General features: G+C 52.5%; 9 protein-coding genes across 9 annotated transcripts; 4 read left to right on the forward strand and 5 right to left on the reverse strand.

Moving 5' to 3' along the window:
• Positions 1-166: 166 nt before the first annotated feature.
• On the reverse strand, positions 167-1,812 carry MGL_2697 (uncharacterized protein; the record flags this gene model as incomplete). Its single annotated transcript, XM_001730263.1, has 2 exons — positions 167-212; positions 263-1,812. 2 exons carry the CDS (start codon positions 1,810-1,812, stop codon positions 167-169), a joined length of 1,596 nt encoding a protein of 531 aa, XP_001730315.1.
• Positions 1,813-2,534: 722 nt separating this feature from the next.
• On the forward strand, positions 2,535-3,302 carry MGL_2698 (uncharacterized protein; the record flags this gene model as incomplete). The annotated part of the gene is made up of 1 exon (XM_001730264.1): positions 2,535-3,302. The coding sequence occupies one exon, from the start codon at positions 2,535-2,537 to the stop codon at positions 3,300-3,302; it is 768 nt and encodes a 255-aa protein (XP_001730316.1).
• A 1,791-nt stretch (positions 3,303-5,093) lies between these two features.
• On the forward strand, positions 5,094-5,774 carry MGL_2699 (uncharacterized protein; the record flags this gene model as incomplete). The annotated part of the gene is made up of 1 exon (XM_001730265.1): positions 5,094-5,774. One exon carries the CDS (start codon positions 5,094-5,096, stop codon positions 5,772-5,774), a length of 681 nt encoding a protein of 226 aa, XP_001730317.1.
• A 233-nt stretch (positions 5,775-6,007) lies between these two features.
• MGL_2700 (uncharacterized protein) lies at positions 6,008-8,761 on the reverse strand (the record flags this gene model as incomplete). Its single annotated transcript, XM_001730266.1, has 1 exon — positions 6,008-8,761. One exon carries the CDS (start codon positions 8,759-8,761, stop codon positions 6,008-6,010), a length of 2,754 nt encoding a protein of 917 aa, XP_001730318.1.
• A 504-nt stretch (positions 8,762-9,265) lies between these two features.
• On the forward strand, positions 9,266-12,350 carry MGL_2701 (uncharacterized protein; the record flags this gene model as incomplete). The annotated part of the gene is made up of 2 exons (XM_001730267.1): positions 9,266-10,663; positions 10,734-12,350. The coding sequence occupies 2 exons, from the start codon at positions 9,266-9,268 to the stop codon at positions 12,348-12,350; spliced, it is 3,015 nt and encodes a 1,004-aa protein (XP_001730319.1).
• A 967-nt stretch (positions 12,351-13,317) lies between these two features.
• On the reverse strand, positions 13,318-14,728 carry MGL_2702 (uncharacterized protein; the record flags this gene model as incomplete). Its single annotated transcript, XM_001730268.1, is given in 2 exon segments — positions 13,318-14,022; positions 14,030-14,728. Coding segments are annotated over 2 exon segments (1,404 nt in total).
• Positions 14,729-15,692: 964 nt separating this feature from the next.
• MGL_2703 (uncharacterized protein) lies at positions 15,693-16,819 on the forward strand (the record flags this gene model as incomplete). The annotated part of the gene is made up of 2 exons (XM_001730269.1): positions 15,693-15,827; positions 15,914-16,819. The coding sequence occupies 2 exons, from the start codon at positions 15,693-15,695 to the stop codon at positions 16,817-16,819; spliced, it is 1,041 nt and encodes a 346-aa protein (XP_001730321.1).
• A 1,338-nt stretch (positions 16,820-18,157) lies between these two features.
• MGL_2704 (uncharacterized protein) lies at positions 18,158-18,787 on the reverse strand (the record flags this gene model as incomplete). Its single annotated transcript, XM_001730270.1, has 1 exon — positions 18,158-18,787. The coding sequence occupies one exon, from the start codon at positions 18,785-18,787 to the stop codon at positions 18,158-18,160; it is 630 nt and encodes a 209-aa protein (XP_001730322.1).
• A 184-nt stretch (positions 18,788-18,971) lies between these two features.
• Positions 18,972-20,288, reverse strand: MGL_2705 (uncharacterized protein; the record flags this gene model as incomplete). Its single annotated transcript, XM_001730271.1, has 1 exon — positions 18,972-20,288. One exon carries the CDS (start codon positions 20,286-20,288, stop codon positions 18,972-18,974), a length of 1,317 nt encoding a protein of 438 aa, XP_001730323.1.
• Positions 20,289-20,553: the final 265 nt, after the last annotated feature.

A 20,553-nucleotide genomic window follows, 5' to 3' on the forward strand; every position in this document is an offset into this window, starting at 1 on the left:
ACGGTCATTATATGTATTAGTCTCTCCAGCAGCTTCGGCCTCGTCATCATGGCTCTCGACGTCATCATCCTCGCTAGGCCGCACGCCACCTGCCAAGGCTGGATCCATGACTTGAAGAAGCAGGTCGCGTGTGCGATCATCCACATGTTCCAAAAGCTGTGCCACATCATGAACGCCCAGATTCTGCAGTCGCTGCAGCAATTCCCACAATCCTGTATGTGATGCACGCTGTGTCACACCAGGGATAACGCCAAAGTACGACTCATCGAAGCGCGTGCCATTCTGGGGCGGTAATGGATCAAATGTGTCCATGCCGCCGGGTGGGTTCCTCACATCCGGTGGAAGATATCGCACCAGCTGTTGGTGCAATGCCTCGGGCACATCCGCTACAACGATATGGCGGTACACACCCATACGGATCGTGCCGTCTGCCTGGGCAAACTTTTGTATCGCAGGTCCGGTCGTTTTGGATAGGTCCATCAGAACAGGCCAGGTCTCTGCCGCGCGTGCTCGGAACCAATTGAGATTCGCTGCCTCTTTCCACAGATTCAATGAGCGGTGTACATAAATATGCGACAGGAGCTCGTCAAATGCTGGGTCTGACGAGCTGTAGGCGCCACGGATGGGATAAGCACGCACTACCTCAGCGGGGACGCTCACATCCAGTTTGTCTGCCAAAAGAATGGCTGCACGTGGATGCCGTACGATCGCAAGCGACAATGCAGCATCGCTTGATGGAGCTTTGGTGCCGCGCAGTGCCAAGGCGCGAGCAAATGACAGGCCCACACTCCAGTCGAGGGATCCATGCGTGGTATCGTGGGCCGCACTTTTGAGCTTGTCAAGAGACGACGAGGAGGGCGTTTCAACGGCGACCTTATTGGCATTTCGATACGCATCTAGTGCATCAATGAAGGCCAAGAACCAATCTAGCTGACGACTTTTGATAGCAAGAAAGTCGATCCAGAGCAAGATGCCGTGCGGATCTGTCATGTCCAGTGCAAAAAGTAATTTGCACCATTCAAGCGACGTTCGCCATGTTCCGCGGCGGCCAAATAAGTCGATATTGCGGTGAACAGCAAGCCAGAAAGCGCGGTTTTCCGCACGCTGAAAGTCGCACATCGGAGGACCAGAGCTCGATGTCAGACCGGACACAAACGTCGGCACTGCTGAACGCTCCATGGCAAACAAAGCGCGGTCCAAAAAGTCACCGGCTTGTCCCAGATCACCCTGGTACCGCGACACAGCAGATAACTGCAGCAGCGTATCGACATGCCAAGGAAATACACGCATGAGCGCCACGAGAGACTGGGTATCGTATGAGCTGACAGCTTGTGCAAACTGGAATTGTGCCTGTTTGTAAGCACGGCTATGTACCCAGTTGCATACGCGTGCTCCGCCAGGCATATCATCTGTGGTCATCGACATACCGACAAACGAGCGATTCAAGTCTGGCCATGTCGGCTTGGGCGTGCAAAGGACTGTGCGCACGCGCATATTCGAATTTAGATTCGCTCCGCGATTCTCTCGACTACGTGAGCCAGCTCGAGATGGCAAACCGCCACCCTTTTCTCGCTCCGACGCCTTGATGGCCGCTGCACCGAACTGACGTCGCAGCTCATTTGCCGGATCCATGTGGGATGCATCAAGGCACAATTGCGTACGAAGAACGGAGAATGGCGTTTTGGATGCAAAGGAAGGGTCATCTGTGGAAGTGACTGCGTCATGATTTTTGCCATCATCGCGTGCAAGTGACGTTTTCTTTGGCTGTTTCGGCGCAGTTGCGAGGAGCGCTGACATTTGCTCGAGTGACATGTCGTCGACATTCGTAGACGCCAGCTCCTGTGCTTTTGGGCCTTTCTTTTTCTTTTTTTTAGATTTGTTTGTCTTCTTCGAGTTGTTGGAAGGTATATCGCCCAACGATGAAGTCGCTTTGATGTCTGCATTTTCGTAGTCAACTGCTGGTTCTTCTGGCTCGTCGAGTTCGAGCGCAGAGAAAGATGACGTCATTTTTGTACTAGGTGAATCCTTTTTCTCCAACTGTGGTTCACCTTGACTTTCTGAAAGAGCCTGCAGCTCATCCAGCTCATCCTGCTGCCGTTGCTGCCTACGATTTACTCGGCGGCTCATGGCTGCAGCCAGTGAAGTAGCAAGACAGGTATTGGTATAACAGTGAGCTCGGCCGAAACAGGAAAACCCTGAATCGTTTGGTTCCTGAGGGCAATGACACATTTTGGGACCATCCTAAGAATATCGGTTGATCTCATGATGTATCCAATTCCTATGCTGGGTCGAACACTTGTGGGCCAGCGCCAAGGATTATTTCGAGCGCTTGTTCCGAAAGAAACTTACACTTTCTTGTCTCGTACAAGCCCACGCTCTGTACGTGGACTCTGTACGCCGACCAATAGCAGGCGTAGTAGCCATCCTGAGCAGCCACATCCATCAGAGCCTCCGAAGCGACCAGAAGCCTATGTGTCACAACAAACTAGTACGAGTGTACGTACCAAAAGTATTATTGACAACAGCCATTCAATATGCCTGCTGCTGCGCTCTTTCTTGCCACAGGCTTTGCACTTTACTATTACTTCCAGCACGAAAAAGCCAAGTTGGCTGAGTCCAAGAAGAAAAAACAAGAGGACCAAGTCATTGGACGACCACGGATCGGTGGTCCCTTTAGCCTTGTCTCTTCGACAGGCCATCCATTCACAGATAAGGACCTGCTTGGCAGCTTCAGTCTTATATACTTTGGCTTTACAAACTGCCCGGATATTTGTCCAGAGGAGCTTGACAAAATGTCCTCTGTCGTGAACGAGGTGGCCAAGACACATGGAACTGTCATCAATCCTGTGTTTATAACGTGTGATCCCGCTCGGGATCGTGTGCCTTATGTGGCCGAATACATTGCCGACTTCCATCCTCGTATGATCGGGCTCACCGGAACATATGACGCTATCAAGCAGGCATGCAAGTCGTACCGTGTCTATTTCAGCACACCTCCAGGGGCTGATCCAACGAGTGACTATCTTGTGGATCATTCGATCTTCTTCTACTTGATGGACCCTGAAGGCAAGTTCATCGATGCATTTGGAAAGAGCTCTACAATGGAAGAGGTGCGCGACAAAGTCCTCGATTACATTGCGCGCTGGAAGGCGGCGGGCTTGCCTCTCGTTGAGGCGAATGCGAAGGAGAAGGCTGCAACAGATGGGCGGTCAAAAGCGTCGGAAGCCTCTTTGTTTGAGGAGCCAAGTAGCGTGCCGTCGGTGCCTCCAGCTGTACTGCCAGCAGGAGACCGACTAGTTTGAATGATATCGCGGACAAGGTTTTTTTTTTTCATTTTGCTACCCGCTCCAATTCTGTGTATGCGTTTCTCTACAGCAGGATGTTAAACTGGCTTGATCAAGTCCGCATAGAGGGGCCAGCTCTGGCTGTGCGCCATTCCGAATGCACGAATAGGCTGCTTTTCACTTCATAACGTGCTATCGATACGTACATTTTTGTACACACGGCATTGTGCATACAGACATTGTACAACCGATACCAAGCTAAAGCCGATTAATGTCTATAGAAATATTCTCTTTCTGTAGTTTAGCATCGTTGTCAGAGGAGTTGAGCGCGATTTTTCACTCACGCCGACATACGGTACGGATCGGACTTATCGTGGAGGGCACGTGGGATGCCTGTTAGGGATTACATCCGCAGGGTGATTGTATGTGTCATAAGCTTGTCGAAAGGGGACCAATGGATCAGTTGAGAACAAGAGTACTATTTCTTCGTTTGTGGGAGGTCATGATGACGTGCATGACGTGCATATGGGGGGCTATGCCTCTCCAGTGACTCGACAAGGTCACTTCGCGCGTGGGCCACGGGCGCGTTTTTGTGCATGTGTGGCAAACTAAACATTTAGATAGGCCGTGCGCCTGCCCGAAGAGGAAAAAAATCACGAGTCCGTGCACGAAGTGAACCAATCAGAGAATGCAGATACACACTCATCTTTTCACACGCGCCAACCGGGGGGCCTATGGGGAGACACATAGGTGGTGCGCGTGCGAGAGGCGATTCATTGTGGGCAGCCGAGGGATTGTGGGACCCGATCCATAAGTCTTCTTCGAGCAAGAAGGCGTCATTCGTTTCTTCTTGCCGAGCTCAAGCTTGTACATCCATTGCTATGAGCACGTCGACACAGAAGCCGTTACCCATACCAGGCAACCCAGCTCCTCCCATGGAGAAAAACCAATCCCACTCCCCAGTGGAGCTGCCGACGCCGCCAGACGATGTGGGACTAGGTGCTAAGATGCCGGGTCTGCGCGATGGGTCTCTGTTTGCATCACGGAAGAGTCCACTTCTATATACACCAGCATACAGAGCCGAGTTCCCTCGGTACACACCACTCTCATACTCAAACACACGTTCGTACGGCATCGGCAGTGTGTCGTCATCATTCCAATTGTCCGCAGAGCGTCAGCATGTGTCCGACCCATCCTCTTCTTACGACGCCGACATGTCTGTTGACGACGTATTTGCGGTGTCCGGGAACAGTGATTACCGGCAGAGACGAGCGGCACAAACCTATGCACTGGGGGTTGAGGATGCTTTCATAAGCCCTGGACTTGTCCCACTTCTAGAAAACGACGACGCCGTGCCGAGTCTTGACCACAGTCTTGCCCGATCTATGCCTGATTCGTACGGACGTTCCCCGTCAGCCAAGCGATCGTCTTTGCGAGGCATTGAGAGTGGATCACTTGTGCATACGCCGTCGACAAGCTCTCGGCGCGTGCCGTACAATGTCCCATCGCGATCCCCGGGGTCTATGGGTACGCTGGGCCAGTCATACGCGATCAGTATGACGCCGTCGTCAAGTGCGCGTTCGGCACGCATGCACCCCTGGTCGATGTACACGCGTCCGCTCATGAAGGCACAGCCCAGCTCTTCGTTGCCCGCTGTGAGTTCCCAAGCTGCAGCGTATGCGATGTATGACGATGACGAGACCGATGACGAGATCACTGGTCGTGGCGTCCAAGATGATGATACGGACGATGAAGCAGACATGACATCAACTAAACTTTCTCATATCGGACATGGCCATCAAACACCGCATGACGCGATCATTACCAACAAAACAGCATGCGTTTCCATTTCCATCCGCGCCTCGATCGCCAGATGACACGTCCCCTGCTCAAGTGCAATTGGCAGCAGCTGCTCTTGATCGGCTGTCAATGGCACCCGCATCACAAGAAGACGAGAAGCGATGTATGCGCGTTCCGTTCCATGATGAAAGCGATGGCGTTGCAGCTATTCGTGACCGGTTGGGTGGCGCTGCCCATTGCTCGGCATTCATCTCAAAGTTATGGCACCTCATGATCAACCCCGACCTGTACGGCAAGTATATCCGCTGGAATGAAGCTGGCGATGCCATCATTATCAATAGCGAGCCAGAAGTGGCCGCAGAGTTTGCTGCGGAGGTGCTGCCCAGGTTGTTCAAGCACGGTAATAACGCCTCGTTTATACGTCAGCTTAACTTGTATGGATTCCAGCGCGTGTCCTCTTCTCGGCTTTTGGATGCTGCCGAGATGCGCGCTGTCGCAGCACGGACAAGCGGTTCAAATTGGTTTGGTGCACCTCCGCCGTTTAATACGGCGATGGAGCTATATGGCGCACATTCCAGCTTTGCACACCCTCGCTTCCGGCGTGGTCATGAGGCATGGCTTGTGAGCATGAAGCCCCGCTCGTCGAAGAAATCCAAAAAAACCTCGAGCGAAGACACAAAGACCTCGTGATGCATGGCTCGACAAGTTCACCTGGACGTTAGTGAGACGGTCGGTTATTATCATAGATTGAGTGTAATTGATACAAGTGTACGACCATCCCGGTGCAAAAGGAATGGAATATATGTAGAAATGAGATGAGAGCATGTATTTAACTGGTTTTGAATGTGAAGTACCATCAATCTCAAATACACAGACACATAGTCTGAACTGCCAGACCATCTAGAAAATGCAGCCTAATCCATTCAGTCGCTCTCTTGCTTTATAACCTCATCAGCCGCCACTGGCAATAAAGTTCGCAAGGAGCACGCAGCGAATTCTGGCTTCTCTCGTAGATGTGTCCAAACGTCGCCCTCTTTCGGCTCTGCCAGTTCAATCTTGTCGAGCAGCTGACGCCGTTGTGCATCGCCATCCGGCTGCGTTCCCTCAAACGCATACCACCATGCCCATCCATCGCCCCATGTCCGCGCTGCTTGTACGGTCTTGGTGAACCAATCGCGTGCCTGTGTATACCGACCCTCGTCCCAGAATAGGCGCGCTACCGTGCATATGACATACGGACTGTCTGCCGACCTTCGCAAAGCATCGGCTGCCCGGCTTTTGCGCGCTGGTCGTGGCTCGAGCCAAATGGCTGCACTTAGCAAGCGCCCACTCGACGGACACGCCTGCAGTCCACGACTCAGTAGTGTCTTGGCCTGTGCTGCACTATTAGCGCGCAGCTCCACTGCGGCTGATTCGGCCCACAGCTCATCGCTCGTTGGGTGTGCCTGGCGTCCCTTTTCTAAAAGGGCTCGCGCACGGATCAGGGCTCCTGTTCTTTCCTCGAGCCGACTGCTTAGTAGCCACAGCATGATCGACGTTGGGCACGCGCGCCGTCCAGCAGCTAGAGCCTCGCGTGCAGCTCCGAGATCGCCTTTCGTTTCATACAGACGTGCTTGCATCGTGTATACGGCCTCCAGTGCTGGGAAACGCTCAAGGGCATTCTTGGCAAGCGTCAGCGCATCGTCGTAGGCTCCCTGCCGCCATGCCACTTGGACACTGGTGATCCAGACGCGTTCTGTCCGCACTTCTTCACGCGCTCGCATCAGCAGCTTGGCAGCTGCATGCATATCGCCCAGATCCGATTCAAGTGTCGCAGCAGCAAGTGAAATCGACTCTGAGCCGAGGTTCGCATCGAACGCACGCGCAAGAATCGTACGTGCTCCTGACACATCGCCAGCACGCCGACGGTCATCCGCGTACAAGAGCCAGAGAGACTCGGCCTGAGGACATTGTTCAACACCCCGTTCCAGCAGCGCTGTGAACAGCTCATGCGTGCCGTGCATGCGCTCAAGTCGAGCTGCTTGCTGCCAGATATCAAGTACATCTGGAAACTCGTCTAGGGCACAGCTCAGGATCGCACGCGCCGTGGCAATGCGTCCATGCTCCAAGCATGTATCTGCGTCTTCCGTCCACACGCGCTGCCGATCTTCGTCATCGATGTCCAAATGCATGGTCGCGCGTACAATGGCAGCGCACGTCAACGGGCTACCCTCTTTATCGACTTGCTCAGCCTCACGCAGCCACTGATCACGACTAAGGAGTGCACCGGCCTTGTGAAGCGATGCCACTGCTGCCTTCATCGTCTTGTCAATGCGCTCAGCCGCCTCGCCACTCTCTTCAAGCAGGCGCGCAGCCGCGATCCAAATCTCATGCGACGTCGGAATGGTGCGGCGTGCGCGATTCAGTACACTCTTGGCATCGCTCGGCGATGACAGACGCGCAAGAGCTAGCCATAGCTCTACACTCATGGGCACGGCTTCGACGGCGCCAGCCAGCAGCACGCGTGCATCCTCAGGCCTTTCCTCCAAGTTGACCAACTCTTTCCAGAGCTTGACGGAGTGTGGAATGTGTTCCAGAGCCTTCCGGACCACGCGTTTCTTGCTCTCGAGATCCGTCTCAAGCGACATCGCACGCAGCCAGATAGCAACGGACTGGCTCTGGAACTGGATTGCACGAGCGAGGACCATTTTTGCGTTGTCTCGTGAATTGAGCCGAGCACTTTCGAGCCACACATCTTCGCTGCGAGGACACAGCTCACAACCCTGCGCGATGACTTTGCGTGCCATCGTCATCTTGCCAGCGACCTCTTCGAGGCGTGCCGCTGCAATCCAGCCAGGTGCATGCTTCGGGTTGGTCTTGATGACTGAGTCAAGCAGGCTCCGAGCCTTTTTGATATCACCAATCTCAACGTCCGACTTGACATGCACGCTTGACAGCTCTGTTAGGTAGCCCGTCGGATCGATGGTCGAAGATGTGCCCGATGATGCCATCTGGCTTTGTGTCGATACTTGGTCGAGCTGGTGGGAAAACACCTTATTTCGTGCCTCACCAATCTCCGTAAGTGAGCTCACAGTTCCATCTACATCGGCAGCTGTGTTTTGAATCTGATTTCGATCTCGGGCAGAGGCTAGCATGCTATCAGGCATAGCATAGGTGCGATTATCGCGGCTCTCACGGAGCGATGCAGCCTTGCGTCGTTTGCCCGTCATGTTGCCTGGCTCTGGCAAACTCGCCCACTCAGACTCGCTTACACTCGCCAAGTTCCGCTTCAAATCAGCAAATTGCGCCTGGATTTTTGGCTGTGACTGCCGTATGGCCTCGCGCTCGACTGCTTCACGTATTTCGCGTTGCTTTCGTCTTCGCTCGTCCATGTGTCTGTCGACGCTGTCCCAAATTCGATCAGCTTCTTCATCGTCTTTTTCGTACACGGCCGTGGCGAACAGACCTGTTTCTTCTTCTGGGTCCTGAAATCTTTCGGGATCATCATCGTCTTCTCCCTCATCTTCCCCTCGTCGTGCGCGCGCCGCCGCCACCGTTTCTGCCGAGGGCCCTTCACGTGCAGGTCCAATGTCGGAGCGCGTCGTGAAGCCACTCGCCCCACGTCCCAAACCAGCCACGTAGCCAGCTGGCGCCTGCATAGACAAGAACGCCAGCTTGTTCGGCCTGCCACTCGCCATGACGCAAGCTTCGTAACTCTTGTAGCCCCGAACCGTCGTCGTCAGCAGGTAATGCCAGGCGCGTCAAAAATTGGAGACAAAAACTAGTGTGCTCTCTGCCATTGACAATCGCACGTGATGGGCTCGTGCGAGCGCGATCCTTGGCCGTGGAGGCAACACGCGTTCTTTTGGCGCGTGACAGACATGGTGAAAGAAAAAGAGAACAATCGTGTTGTGACACGGTTTTGATTCAGCCGTGACACAGTTCTTAAACTCTGTGCTTAGCTTTCGAGCATTGTTTCGCCTTCAAGTCCTCGTCAGTTGTTGTTCGCATTGCATGCCACCAAAGCCCTTGTCATGTGCACAGGAAAGCACACAAGGCTCGCTGCCTCCCACGACGACATGGCCAGCTGAATTTCTCGTGCTCTACCAAACGTTCAAGGTGCGTACCTGCAGAACTTTCGTCCTCCCACCCCACATACTCACACGTATAGGCAGGCTCTATCTACGGTATACACGTTTATCATGACTCACAAACAAGTCGTCCCTACTGTCGACATGCTGCAGGCCAGTGTTCGATCTATGACGGCGCGCTCACTTGACGTGCAGGACCTTGCGCGCATCAAAGCATTGTGTCCAGATATGGTTCATCTCGCATATGTGCCTACAGCGGCACTCCGCACAGAGCGTGCTGGAAAACGGCGCAGGACTCGAATGGATGATCGCGATGACATGTACACCCCTCCTGCACGGGATGAAAACACGCATACCCTCTTGTTCGAGTTTCTAGATCGCGACTTGGCGACCGACAAGGCCACGTCGCGACGATATGTTCGATCATCGAAGCCATCTCAAGAGGCCACCGTGCAGCTGGTTTCACGCCGTAATGCCACTTTTACACGGGCCGTGCAAGAGCTGCTTTCTGCCTGTGAAACTACACAAGAAGATCCGATCGAGCTGCTGAAAGAAGCTAGTATCGCGGCTGTGCCAAAGCCCCCGGAAGAGACACCGTCGATTTCCTCAGCCCTTACCCGATCGTCCATTGCAGAAATTTTGGCACGTCTTCCTGACATGCCTTGGTGGCGCGAGCAGATTGTGCCTGGTGGCCGACGCACATTTCCCGCCAGGGAGCCCAAGTTTGGGTTCGTTGAACCTCCCCTTGATTCCGACATTAGAGACGCCCTTGCAGCTGCGCATGGCATCCAGCAACTGTATACCCACCAGGCATTAGCGCTTACTCTCTTTCAGCATGGTCGTCACGTCGTAGTGAGCACTGGCACCTCATCCGGAAAGTCACTCGTGTACCAGATTCCCATCATGCATGTGCTTGCCACTATCCCCAGCGCTACGGCCATGTGCATTTTTCCAACCAAGGCGCTGACTCAGGACCAACTTGGTTCTCTGCGTCGTCTACTGCATCATCATCCTAGTACACTTGGCGTAGCTGTGGACGCGTATGATGGGGATACACCGGCCGACTATCGGCGTTCCATCCGCGAGCAGGCAGGCGTCTTGTTCACCAACCCGGACATGCTACACCAGGCTATTCTGCCGCATGAAGATAGGTGGCGCCGATTTTTGCAAGGTCTGCGCGTCGTTGTACTCGACGAACTTCATGTGTATACGGGCACATTTGGGACGCATGTGGCTTTGATACTTCGGCGGCTCCGTCGACTCTGTGCAGCCATGGGGAATCATTCGATTCAGTTTGTGAGCTGTAGTGCGACAATTGCGTCTCCCACCGAGCACATGAGTCTGCTCCTTGGGATCGATACGCAGCAGATTGAGTTGATTGCCGATGATGGTGCACCGTGTGGCAAAAAAGAATGGATTGTCTGGAATCCGCCCCTCATCGACGTTGAAGAGCCCGGGCAAGGGCGGGTTTCTTCATATAAAGAAGTGTCTCAGCTATTCCGCCATCTTGTGAGTCATGGGCATTCGTACAATTGTTTTTGCCAAAGTCCGAAGAACATGCGAGATAATTATCCGACAGATTCGCGAGGATTTCCTGCACGAAGGTCATACCCACCTTGCTGATCGTGTGCACGCATATCGATCAGGGTATGCGCCCTCGGACCGACGCAAATTAGAACATGATATGGCGCATGGACATGTCCTGGGCCTTATTGCCACAAGTGCCCTTGAGCTTGGCATCGATATCGGTGTGCTAGATGCTGTGATTCTTTTCGGCATGCCATACACTTCAGCGAGCATGTGGCAGCAAGCTGGTCGCGCCGGTCGTCGACAGAAGGATGCGCTCGTTGTGCTACTAGGCGAGCCGTTTCCCGTGGATCAGTACTACATGCGACATCCCGAGCTGGTATTCGCTCCACCTTTGATCAACTTGTGGGTTGATCCGAGCAATGAATTGCTTCTAGAAGCACACGTGCAGTGTGCCGCATATGAAATGCCTTGGTCTTCCGAAGATACGAAGTATTTCGGCGAGCGGGCGTTGTCGATTGTACAGCGACTTTGTGTGCGTGACCAAGATGGGTTTTATCACCTGGGTAAGTCGGATCTGATTTCGCCTGCGACCAATATACCGATTCGTGGCGCTCGTCAAGAGACGTATCGATACGTGGATGCAACTAGTGCTCAGCTTCTGGAAGAGGTTGAGGTCGAGCGTGTGTACTTTGAGGCGTACGAAGGAGCTGTGTTTCTTCATCAAGGGGCAACGTATGTTTGCCAAAGTGTTCATCATGATGCTCGTCTCGTACTCCTGGTTCGCTCACACGTCTTGTACCACACTCGGCCGCGCGACTTGGTGGACGTAGATGCCTGCGAAACGTGGCGAATGCGAACACTATCGCATTCTTCGGCACGTGCCTGTTATGGACGTGTAGACATCATTTTTCGTGTGTGGGGTTATTTCAAAGTTGACCGGCGAGCGAATATCCTTGACGTGGTCGACATTGAGACGGCTCCTCTGATCCGTCACACGCACGGTGTCTGGCTCGATGTGCCATGGAAAATCGTTGAGGCACTCACGTCGCATGAGATCCTTGCATCGGCGGCGATCCATGCAACCGAGCATGCGGTTCTTAGTCTCACGCCCTTATTCGTCGCGAGCGCTGCAGACGATGTGCGGACAGAGTGCAAGGTGCCTATGCGTGAACTTAGCGGACGACCAACGCAGCGGAAGCGACCATCGCGCCTTATATTCTACGACAAACCAGGCCAGAATGCCGGAATATGCACGCAAGTCTTTGAGCACCTCGATGCGTTATTGTGTATTGCGCTTCATGTGCTGGAAACATGCGAATGTTCGGATGGATGCCCCAGGTGTATTGAGACGCCTCATTGCTTGCATGAAAACCAGGTATCATCCAAGCGTGGCGCTATGGCAGTTCTGCGCGGTTTACTGCATCGTCCTATGTTCGATGTTTGGGATAGATGTAATGAAGTTTCTGCCACAAAAGATAAAAACGTGCTTCTACACACTCTCTGTGCACCAAACCCTGTTCCTCAACGCGATGACGCCAGGCTGGAGCATATTATTGAAGATCCAGCGCCTTCACACGATATGATACTTTTAAATGTGCAGAATTCTGCTGCGACAAAAGGCAGGCCGTACGAACAATGTTCGTCACTGTTCTTCAACGAGTCTTGAAAAATAGCTATGCCCAAGTTTGGTCTCGCTCTTCTCTTAGCACGCCTGCCAAATGTTGTTCCCACGCAAGTCCAGGGGAAATGTGCATCCAATGCACGCTCCCACGCTTCGAGAGTGGATGATCTCGGAATGCCGTTTTTAAGTCATTTAGTTCTGTAAATAATGGGCATGTGTGTGCGACAGGTATCACAGCGATCATCAATAAATGGACGACTTGCGCAAGCTGATCAAGACGTGTCAAGTATGAAGGGATACTGTCTTCGGCACCCCATGAAATACGGAATTGTTTATCGACAAAGACAATTTCAACGTGACAATGAGGCACTAGAGCTCGTGCGAGCATGGCACGGCCCTGGGGTGTGGAATATAATAGAAGCCGATCACAAGCTAACGGTGGCGCCACATCTTCGGGCGCACAGACGAGTGCATGGACGACATAGTCATGCTCAAGAACTTGAATCAAGCTGTCAACTTTTTCCGATGAATTTTGCAAGTGCCGCGTCCACACTGGATCACACGCGAATGACAAGCATAAAGTTGGATTCTGTTACTGTAAGAAACGCTTTGGAGAAGTACGCTACGATCAACGTACAGGCCCACGCTTTTTTCGTGCGGGAGATGATGCAGAACCTTCGCCTTTTCCAGAATCATATTTCTTGGACGCCCATATCCACACAGTAATACTCAGCGCAATGGCACCAGCAACTGCAGCCAGTGGTGCTGCCCATCGCCTCTGACGTTGCTCTAAACGCGTGGTCATTTGAAAGGAGCGAACATCTACTTGGTGGAGGTGGTCTCGATCCAATTGGGGTAACGCAGCTAGAAATCTAGGATGAATTTTAAAGCCGCAAAAAAAACGCCATGATTTCAACACGATATTCTCATTTCGAATTTCTATAAGCGAAAGGAGAGTAGTGATTAAGATATGAACTAGGCACGAATGGGCATCGGGCCAACAATAAAACTCTTAGTGCTCATAATGTGGTTCCCACATGTGATCGCCGACATAACGGAAGAGCTCGTCATCGCTCATGGAAGCCGTGATACCGTCGTCTCGGCAAAGGCCATCTTTGTTGAGCACTTTAATGCAGCGGAACGCGACATACTGCGAGATTTCTCGCACACGTCCTAGCTTGGGGTACAGACGGCCTTCGTCAACCTCGTCTTTGGTCATGGAGTCTGCCAGCGCAACAGCCGCCTCCGTAATGACCTTATGATCCATATGCTTTGCCTTGACCAGAGCGCCTGCCAGACCGAGACCAGGGAAGATGTAGAAGTTGTTACCCTGATCCGCAAAGCGCTGTTTGCCGTGGAAGTTGACAGTGCCAAATGGCGAACCAGCAGCAAATACACAACGGCCATCTGTGTGTGTGAGTGCTTCTTCAAACGTGCACTCGGACTTGCTCGTTGGGTTACTAAGTGGGAATATGATGGGTCGTTCGTTCAGATCGGCCATCTTACGAAGGATCTTTTCATCGAAAAGGCCATGTATCGTCGACAATCCGAGCAATACAGTTGGCTTCACATAGTCGATAATGTCGGACAATTCCTTCAGTTGCATGTCACCATTGTCGCGGCGCGCAAAGTATTGCTTGTAGTCAGGGAGCTTGTCACCGCGGTTCATGGTCACAAGGCCCTTGGAGTCAGTTGTCCAAATCCGCAGGCGTGCCTCCTCTTACCGACATGCCATTCAGAGTGAAGAACGACATCAGTTGCTTCGCCACACCCACAGATGCTGAGCCAGCGCCCACCATCAAAATGCGATGGTCCGATGACTTCTTTGTTTCCTTCTCCACGAGACGTGTGGCACTTATGAGACCAGCCAAAATCACAGCACCCGTGCCTTGGATGTCGTCGTTGAACATAGGGTACTTGTCCTTATACCGGTCGAGGAACATGAAGGCATGTTCACTGCTCCAGTCCTCAAACTGAATGATCAGACTCGGGTAGTGAGCATGAAGCTTCTCCATAATCTCGTCGACGAACTCGACTAATTCCTCAGTGCTGGGACGTCGGCGACGAAGTCCTAAGTACATCGGGTCGTTCAGCAATTCTTCATTGTCTGTACCAACATCAACAGCAATGGGCATGACCGACTGGGGGTGCACGCCAGCACCTGCCACATACAAGGACAGCTTGCCAATGGCAATACCCATACCGTTCCAGCCAAGGTCGCCAAGACCAAGAATTCGCGAGCCATCTGTGATGACGGCCACACGTGGTGCATCAGCTGGACGTGGCCAGTTTTCGATGCATTTTTCGATAGCGCCCTTGTCATCAATCGACAAGGTAAGTCCTTCAGGACGACGGAACATCCGAGAGAAGTTCAGGCATGCATCACCGACTGTCGGTGTGTAGACAAGTGGCACCGTCTTCATGATGTCCGACAGAACGTAATAGAAGAACAGCCGTTCATTTCGTTGCCTCAAATTAGCTAGCTCAATGTGCTTATGATAGTCATCCGGAAGAGAATCGACATAAAATTTGACACGTTGGAATTGCTCCTCAAGTGAGTGTACTGTCGGCGGAAGCAGTCCCTTGAGACCGTATTTCTCGCGCTCCTCCATCGTGAAGCCAGTGCCTATAGGGAAAGAGGGCACAAGTGTTAGTCTGTCGATCTAGACGCTTCATCAAGACGAAAATGGCGGAAACCTGTACGCACCTTTGTTCGAATACAGGTCGCGCAATCTAGCAGCGCCACCGTGTTCGTGCTGCTGCATAGCATACTGCACAGTGTCCTTAGGCGTGTAAAGAGTTCGCTTTATTCCACGAATCAAGAAAAATGAGACAACATCGACGATTAAGGGGGGGGGAATAGGGCAAAGAATTGAGAGGAATGCCCCCAAAACCCCGTATGGTGGACGATTAAGTTAGCACTGTGTTCCGCATTAGAATACCTCGGAGTATCATCAATATTTGTCCGCGGCTTCAGCTAACACACCTTTATATCTGACATAGTCGCAGCGGAGGATGAGGATTGAAATCTCAACCCTATCGCGTTTTTAGCTCTGCAAATGGCTCGTGTTGCCACTGCAAATTGACCTTGCGTCTCCGATGCGAACTTCCAAAGCATCGTGCGTAAGTTTGGACCAACGTCTGTGCGCCGTTTATATGGGCACGTGGAGTCATACCCTCGGGCCGTTCCGGCTGAGTCAGCAATCTACTCATGTGTCAGCTGCTATCTCTCAACGCATGTGCTGGCGGGCTGCTGGGTGGCCCGGCCGAGAGGAAAGCAAGGCCAGGGTCGGGGGGGGAGGGGCTGGCGGCGGCAATCGGCGGGCGAGTGAAGTCGGTTGTGGTTCGGACGTCCGAACAGTATCTATCAGAATAACTACGACCATCATGTTCGCTCGTGCTGCTCTTCGTACCCCTGCCCAGGCTGTCCGCGTGCCTGCTGCGTCCCGTCTGTTTTCGCAGACCGCATCGGCAAACAGCAAGGTGGCTGTCCTCGGTGCCTCGGGCGGTATTGGCCAACCGGTATGTAGCTTCATGGATATCGTCGTCGTCATATTGCGTCGTCGACGCCATGCAATTTATCGAATGCTTACTGACGCGACGTGCAGCTCTCGCTTCTCCTCAAGCTCAACCCGAATGTCACGGACCTCCGTCTGTATGACATCCGTCTCGCTCCTGGTGTGGCTGCTGACCTTGGGCACATCAACACGCCGAGCCAGTGCACTGGTTACGCGCAGGAGAACCTTGAGCAGGCGCTCGAAGGTGCTGAGGTCATTGTCATCCCTGCTGGTGTGCCACGTAAGCCGGGTATGACTCGTGACGACCTCTTCAACACGAATGCCTCTATTGTGCGCGACCTTGCCAAGGCCGCCGCGAAGGTGTCGCCAAAGGCCCACATGCTCATCATCTCTAACCCGGTAAACTCGACCGTGCCGATCGTTGCCGAAGTCTTCAAGCGTGCTGGTGTGTATGACCCCAAGCGCCTCTTTGGTGTGACCGCGCTTGACATTGTGCGTGCCTCGACGTTCCTCTCTGGTATTGCTGGCTCGAAGCCAGCCGACACAAACGTGCCCGTCATCGGCGGCCATTCGGGTGTGACGATTGTACCCCTCTTGTCACAGGCCCAGCAGGGCTCGTCCGTCTCGCCTGGCGAGCAGTACGAAAAGCTCGTGCACCGTATCCAGTTCGGCGGTGATGAGGTTGTGAAGGCAAAGGACGGTGCTGGTTCTGCTACGCTCTCGATGGCGTACGCTGGTGCCGTGTTCGCTGACGCTCTTCTGCGTGCTATGCATGGCGAAAAGGGGGTGAAGCAGTGCGCTTTCGTCGAGAGCCCACTATTCAAGGATCAGGTGCAGTTCTTCGCGAGCCCTGTTGAACTCGGCCCTAACGGTGTTGAAAACATCCCTGCCCTTCCTCAAATCACGGCTGAGGAACAGAAGCTTCTTGACAACTGTCTCACGGACCTTGCCAAGAACATTTCGAAGGGTGTGAACTGGGCTGCCGAGAATCCTTAAATGATAGATGGACTCGACGCAAGGTAAGACCCCCTGAATCGCTAAATAGTACTAGCATAGGTTCTTGAGTGAAGATTCGGTGGAATCTCTTGAAACGTGCGCTTCGTTTTTGCTTTGAGGGCATTGTGCTAAATTTGGGTGCACATAGGTTTATTGATGCTTGGTCACTACGGTTGCTACGTGGTACCTCTTGAGCTACAGCCAGCGAGCCCATGTTAATTAGTTCTTTTACATGAGTTATGCGCTATAGCAATCGCGTTTGTCACGATCAACGAGAAATGCCAGGTCTCATGGGCCTTGTGCAGGTCGCTCAATGATCCGTGCACGTTCAAAGATATATATAGCATTTGTTCAATCATGCGTTTCATCAATGAGCAATTGTCAAGTATTCTCGAGCGTCAGTTACAGCAGCGTGTGAGGGCACGGCAATGTTGCCCCGGCTGATCAAACTCGGTGTCTTAGTCCCGGCATGTTGAAGCTCGTATCGATGCTCCATGTACAAGGCTAGCGAGTTATCTTCTCGCATTTCTTCATTCGCGTATGCTTAATTTCCGGCGTCAAGCTCGCGCAGAAGCTGTCTGAGTACGACTTTGCGATCGTCCAGATCCTCATCGTCTAACGCCGTATCGATGCTCGCAGCTAAAGTCCAAGATGACCATAGCATCACCACACATCCAAGCATCTGGATACTTCCAAAGGCTTCGCGTGGCTTGATAGCAGCTTTTCCGCTCAAGAAGTAGTCGCATCCAGAGTTTTGGTGCACGCCTGCGCACAGCTCTGCCAAATTCTAACGAGCAGCCAGATCACGTTCATGAACCTTCCCAATTACATCTGCTCAGTTGTTCTGCAATACCAGCAAATAATCGAAGCAGCTTAATGAGATACAGGTGCGAAGAAAACCCATCTTCTTGGCGAGGCACAAGTCGTTGCTCGTCTAATACGCCAACCGCACCTATGATGAAGAGTCGGCAGCAACAGCTTTCCTCTCTGCTGCTGCACACATGGCATTGAAACAGGAAATAACCATCTCAGCCTTTTGCTGGCGGGACCATCTGGTTCGTTCTATTGCGCTGCACAACTAGCAGTATGTTTTTGAATCCTTTCTATCAGCGGGAACATGACAGACGTACCCGCGGTGAGTCCAATAAGAGCTCAAGCGGGCGCTGCTGGAAGCCTTGGCTCATACTCCTCCACACAACCTTTTTTGACATGACTCTTTATCACCGTTGGTCCTAGGAACATGTGCACTTATCGCCGGGTTCAAACCAAAAGGGGTCTATGATCATATACAGTGGCCGAGAAAAAACATACAGATCCCCTAGCTTGCGTGGTCTGCAGTTATAAGGGGCAAACGTCCTCTATATCGCCTTCTCCACACGGTTCCATATGTGGATCAGGATCGGGGATCCAATCACGAGCCAGGTCCTGAATGACGGACGCCCACCAAGCACGCTTTGAGTCCACGTCTTCACTTCGCCAGTCCTGATGCACCGTGGTATAAGTCCGAGATCCGCGTCTCGATGAAAGCGCAATCTCGAAAAAATGCTCCGGCTGAGAAAAAAAACGGTCAAAGTAGTGTAACAAATATACCCCACAGTCACTGAAATTCGACTGCACGGGCACACGGACATCAATATGAGTAGGATCACCCAGACGCTTTATATCCACGTCTGCATCGACTTTACCTTTGTCATGAGCCTCGAGCCGTAGATAGTCACGAAGGGCAGTTTTCACAGGGCCATGTGTACTCCCTAGGCTATCCAGCACAATTACATACGTTTCTTGATTTTGCTTTGGAGCAGATTGAAATGAATGTGTTGGTGAGGACGAGCGTGATGGGTTCGGCCGCTCCAAATCGGCGTGATTACTGTCTTTCTCGACAAGTTGAATTGGCGCTACTTCGATGTGAGTAGCAACGTTGCTGTCGGGTGGGGTAGGACTTGTTCCAGTGTCGGAAGTCGGACGCATCGTCGGAGACGATGCATGTAAAGTTGTTTCTTTCAAAGAGTGTGTGGAGCGCCGCCCAAGTCCATGGGATACAGGTGTCATATGCTCTGAGAGAATGCCGCGGGGATTCACAATTATGGCCATGTACCAATGCATATATTCATTGATGGGCACAACCACGTAGGTTTTGTCAAAACTAGTGATATTAGTACACACGAGAGTATGTTATAAACACGTACATGTTCACTTTGTTTGTCCATTTGCGGACGTGTTCGTACGTTTTGGACCGATCGCGTGATTCTGTCAGTTTATGATAAAAGAACGTATTGAAAACATGGATTTGCTGCGCCAGGTTTGGTTCTCTTTGCTTGATTCGCTCCAGCAGAAATCGCAGTCCAAACTCGATCAAGGTATCGTTCAGGTATTCACCTTCTTGAAGACGCTCCACGTCAGACTGCAATAGCGTAACGGCGAATGGACCAGATGCTGGGTATCTGAGGATTGGTTTACTCTGGCTCGCCTTCCTTTGCTGTTCCTCAAGCCGTGTGCGTTCGCGTGTGTATCTTATTGGGCGCGCCGACTCTGCCGTGATCGAATCCGTCAAAGTTGACGACCTTACCAGCTCTGCAGCGCCTGTCGCACACGTTGGTTTGGTTGATTCGTCTGATCTTGCTTTCTCCAGTGCTGCAGTTCGCCGTTCACCAATAACAATGGGCGTTGGTTTTCTAACATGCGCTGAGGGGCTGCTGGGGATTCGTAAAGTCTTGGTGTTTGATCGAAGCGATGCCTCAAACAATGCCATACAAGCAGACTCTGTCAGCTTCTCTGCATGTGTATAGGTGCACACTTGATCAAAAAGCAGTGGCCATGAAGTGTCGTTTGGTTCAACAAACATATATAGGCAGCACGGATCCAAAGCTGCCTCGCCACATAACGATGCAATAGCGCGTGCCGACGAGCATTTTTGCTTGATCGACATGGCGATGAGTGCATGCTCTTTACCGCCTAGTTGCGTGTCTAACACATCACGAAATGCCACCTTAGCACACGCTGTTGTGCGGTGAAATAGGGTGAGATGTGTCTGAAAGGCAGCGACTTCAACGCCCTCGTTCCTACTTGCATACTCTTGTCCGACAAACACAGCGCGCAATCGTACATTTACGCACTTTGTCAATGCAGAGGTGCGACCCATTGCTGCGGTCGGTCCCATATGAGCTTGCGAAGAGTTCGACGGAGCTTTGCCACGCATGCGATCGTGCAAGCTTGTAGCCGGTGTTAGAAAATCAATCTCATCCCGACTGTCATCCCCGGTCTTGTTATGCAGATTTGGCGAAGTCTGCTTTGGCTGTGCGTCATGGGAGAGGGTATCTTGTGAATGTGACTGTTGCGTCGAATGTGTTGGACTTGCGTAAAAGGATGCTGGTGAAATGGGGATCCGGTATGGCGATGCCATCGCCGAGCTCGGTAGCGGGCGAAGAGGTTTCTCTTCTATCGCTCGCCGCTTAGGCGATGATGCTCCCATGACGTGTTGGACGTGCGCTGCACGCCTCTCAGAGTACAAGCCCTGACGTTCCATCCACCGCCAAGGCAAATGGATGCGTCGTGGAAGGCCTATCCAATTTCTTCAAAGCACGTGCAATAAGACGCCACAGCCATCCAACAAGTTGATGTTGGAGAAAAACACATACAATGTTTTCAAGGTTGCCTTACATTGCTATTCTATAATATTGGCTGTGTACGACAGATATCTGTCGTACAGCGAACAACCATAGCACCCGAGACCGGCG

This window comes from Malassezia globosa (genome assembly GCF_000181695.2).
Source record: "Malassezia globosa CBS 7966 chromosome Unknown mgl_sf_6.1, whole genome shotgun sequence".
NCBI classification, from domain to species: domain Eukaryota; kingdom Fungi; phylum Basidiomycota; class Malasseziomycetes; order Malasseziales; family Malasseziaceae; genus Malassezia; species Malassezia globosa.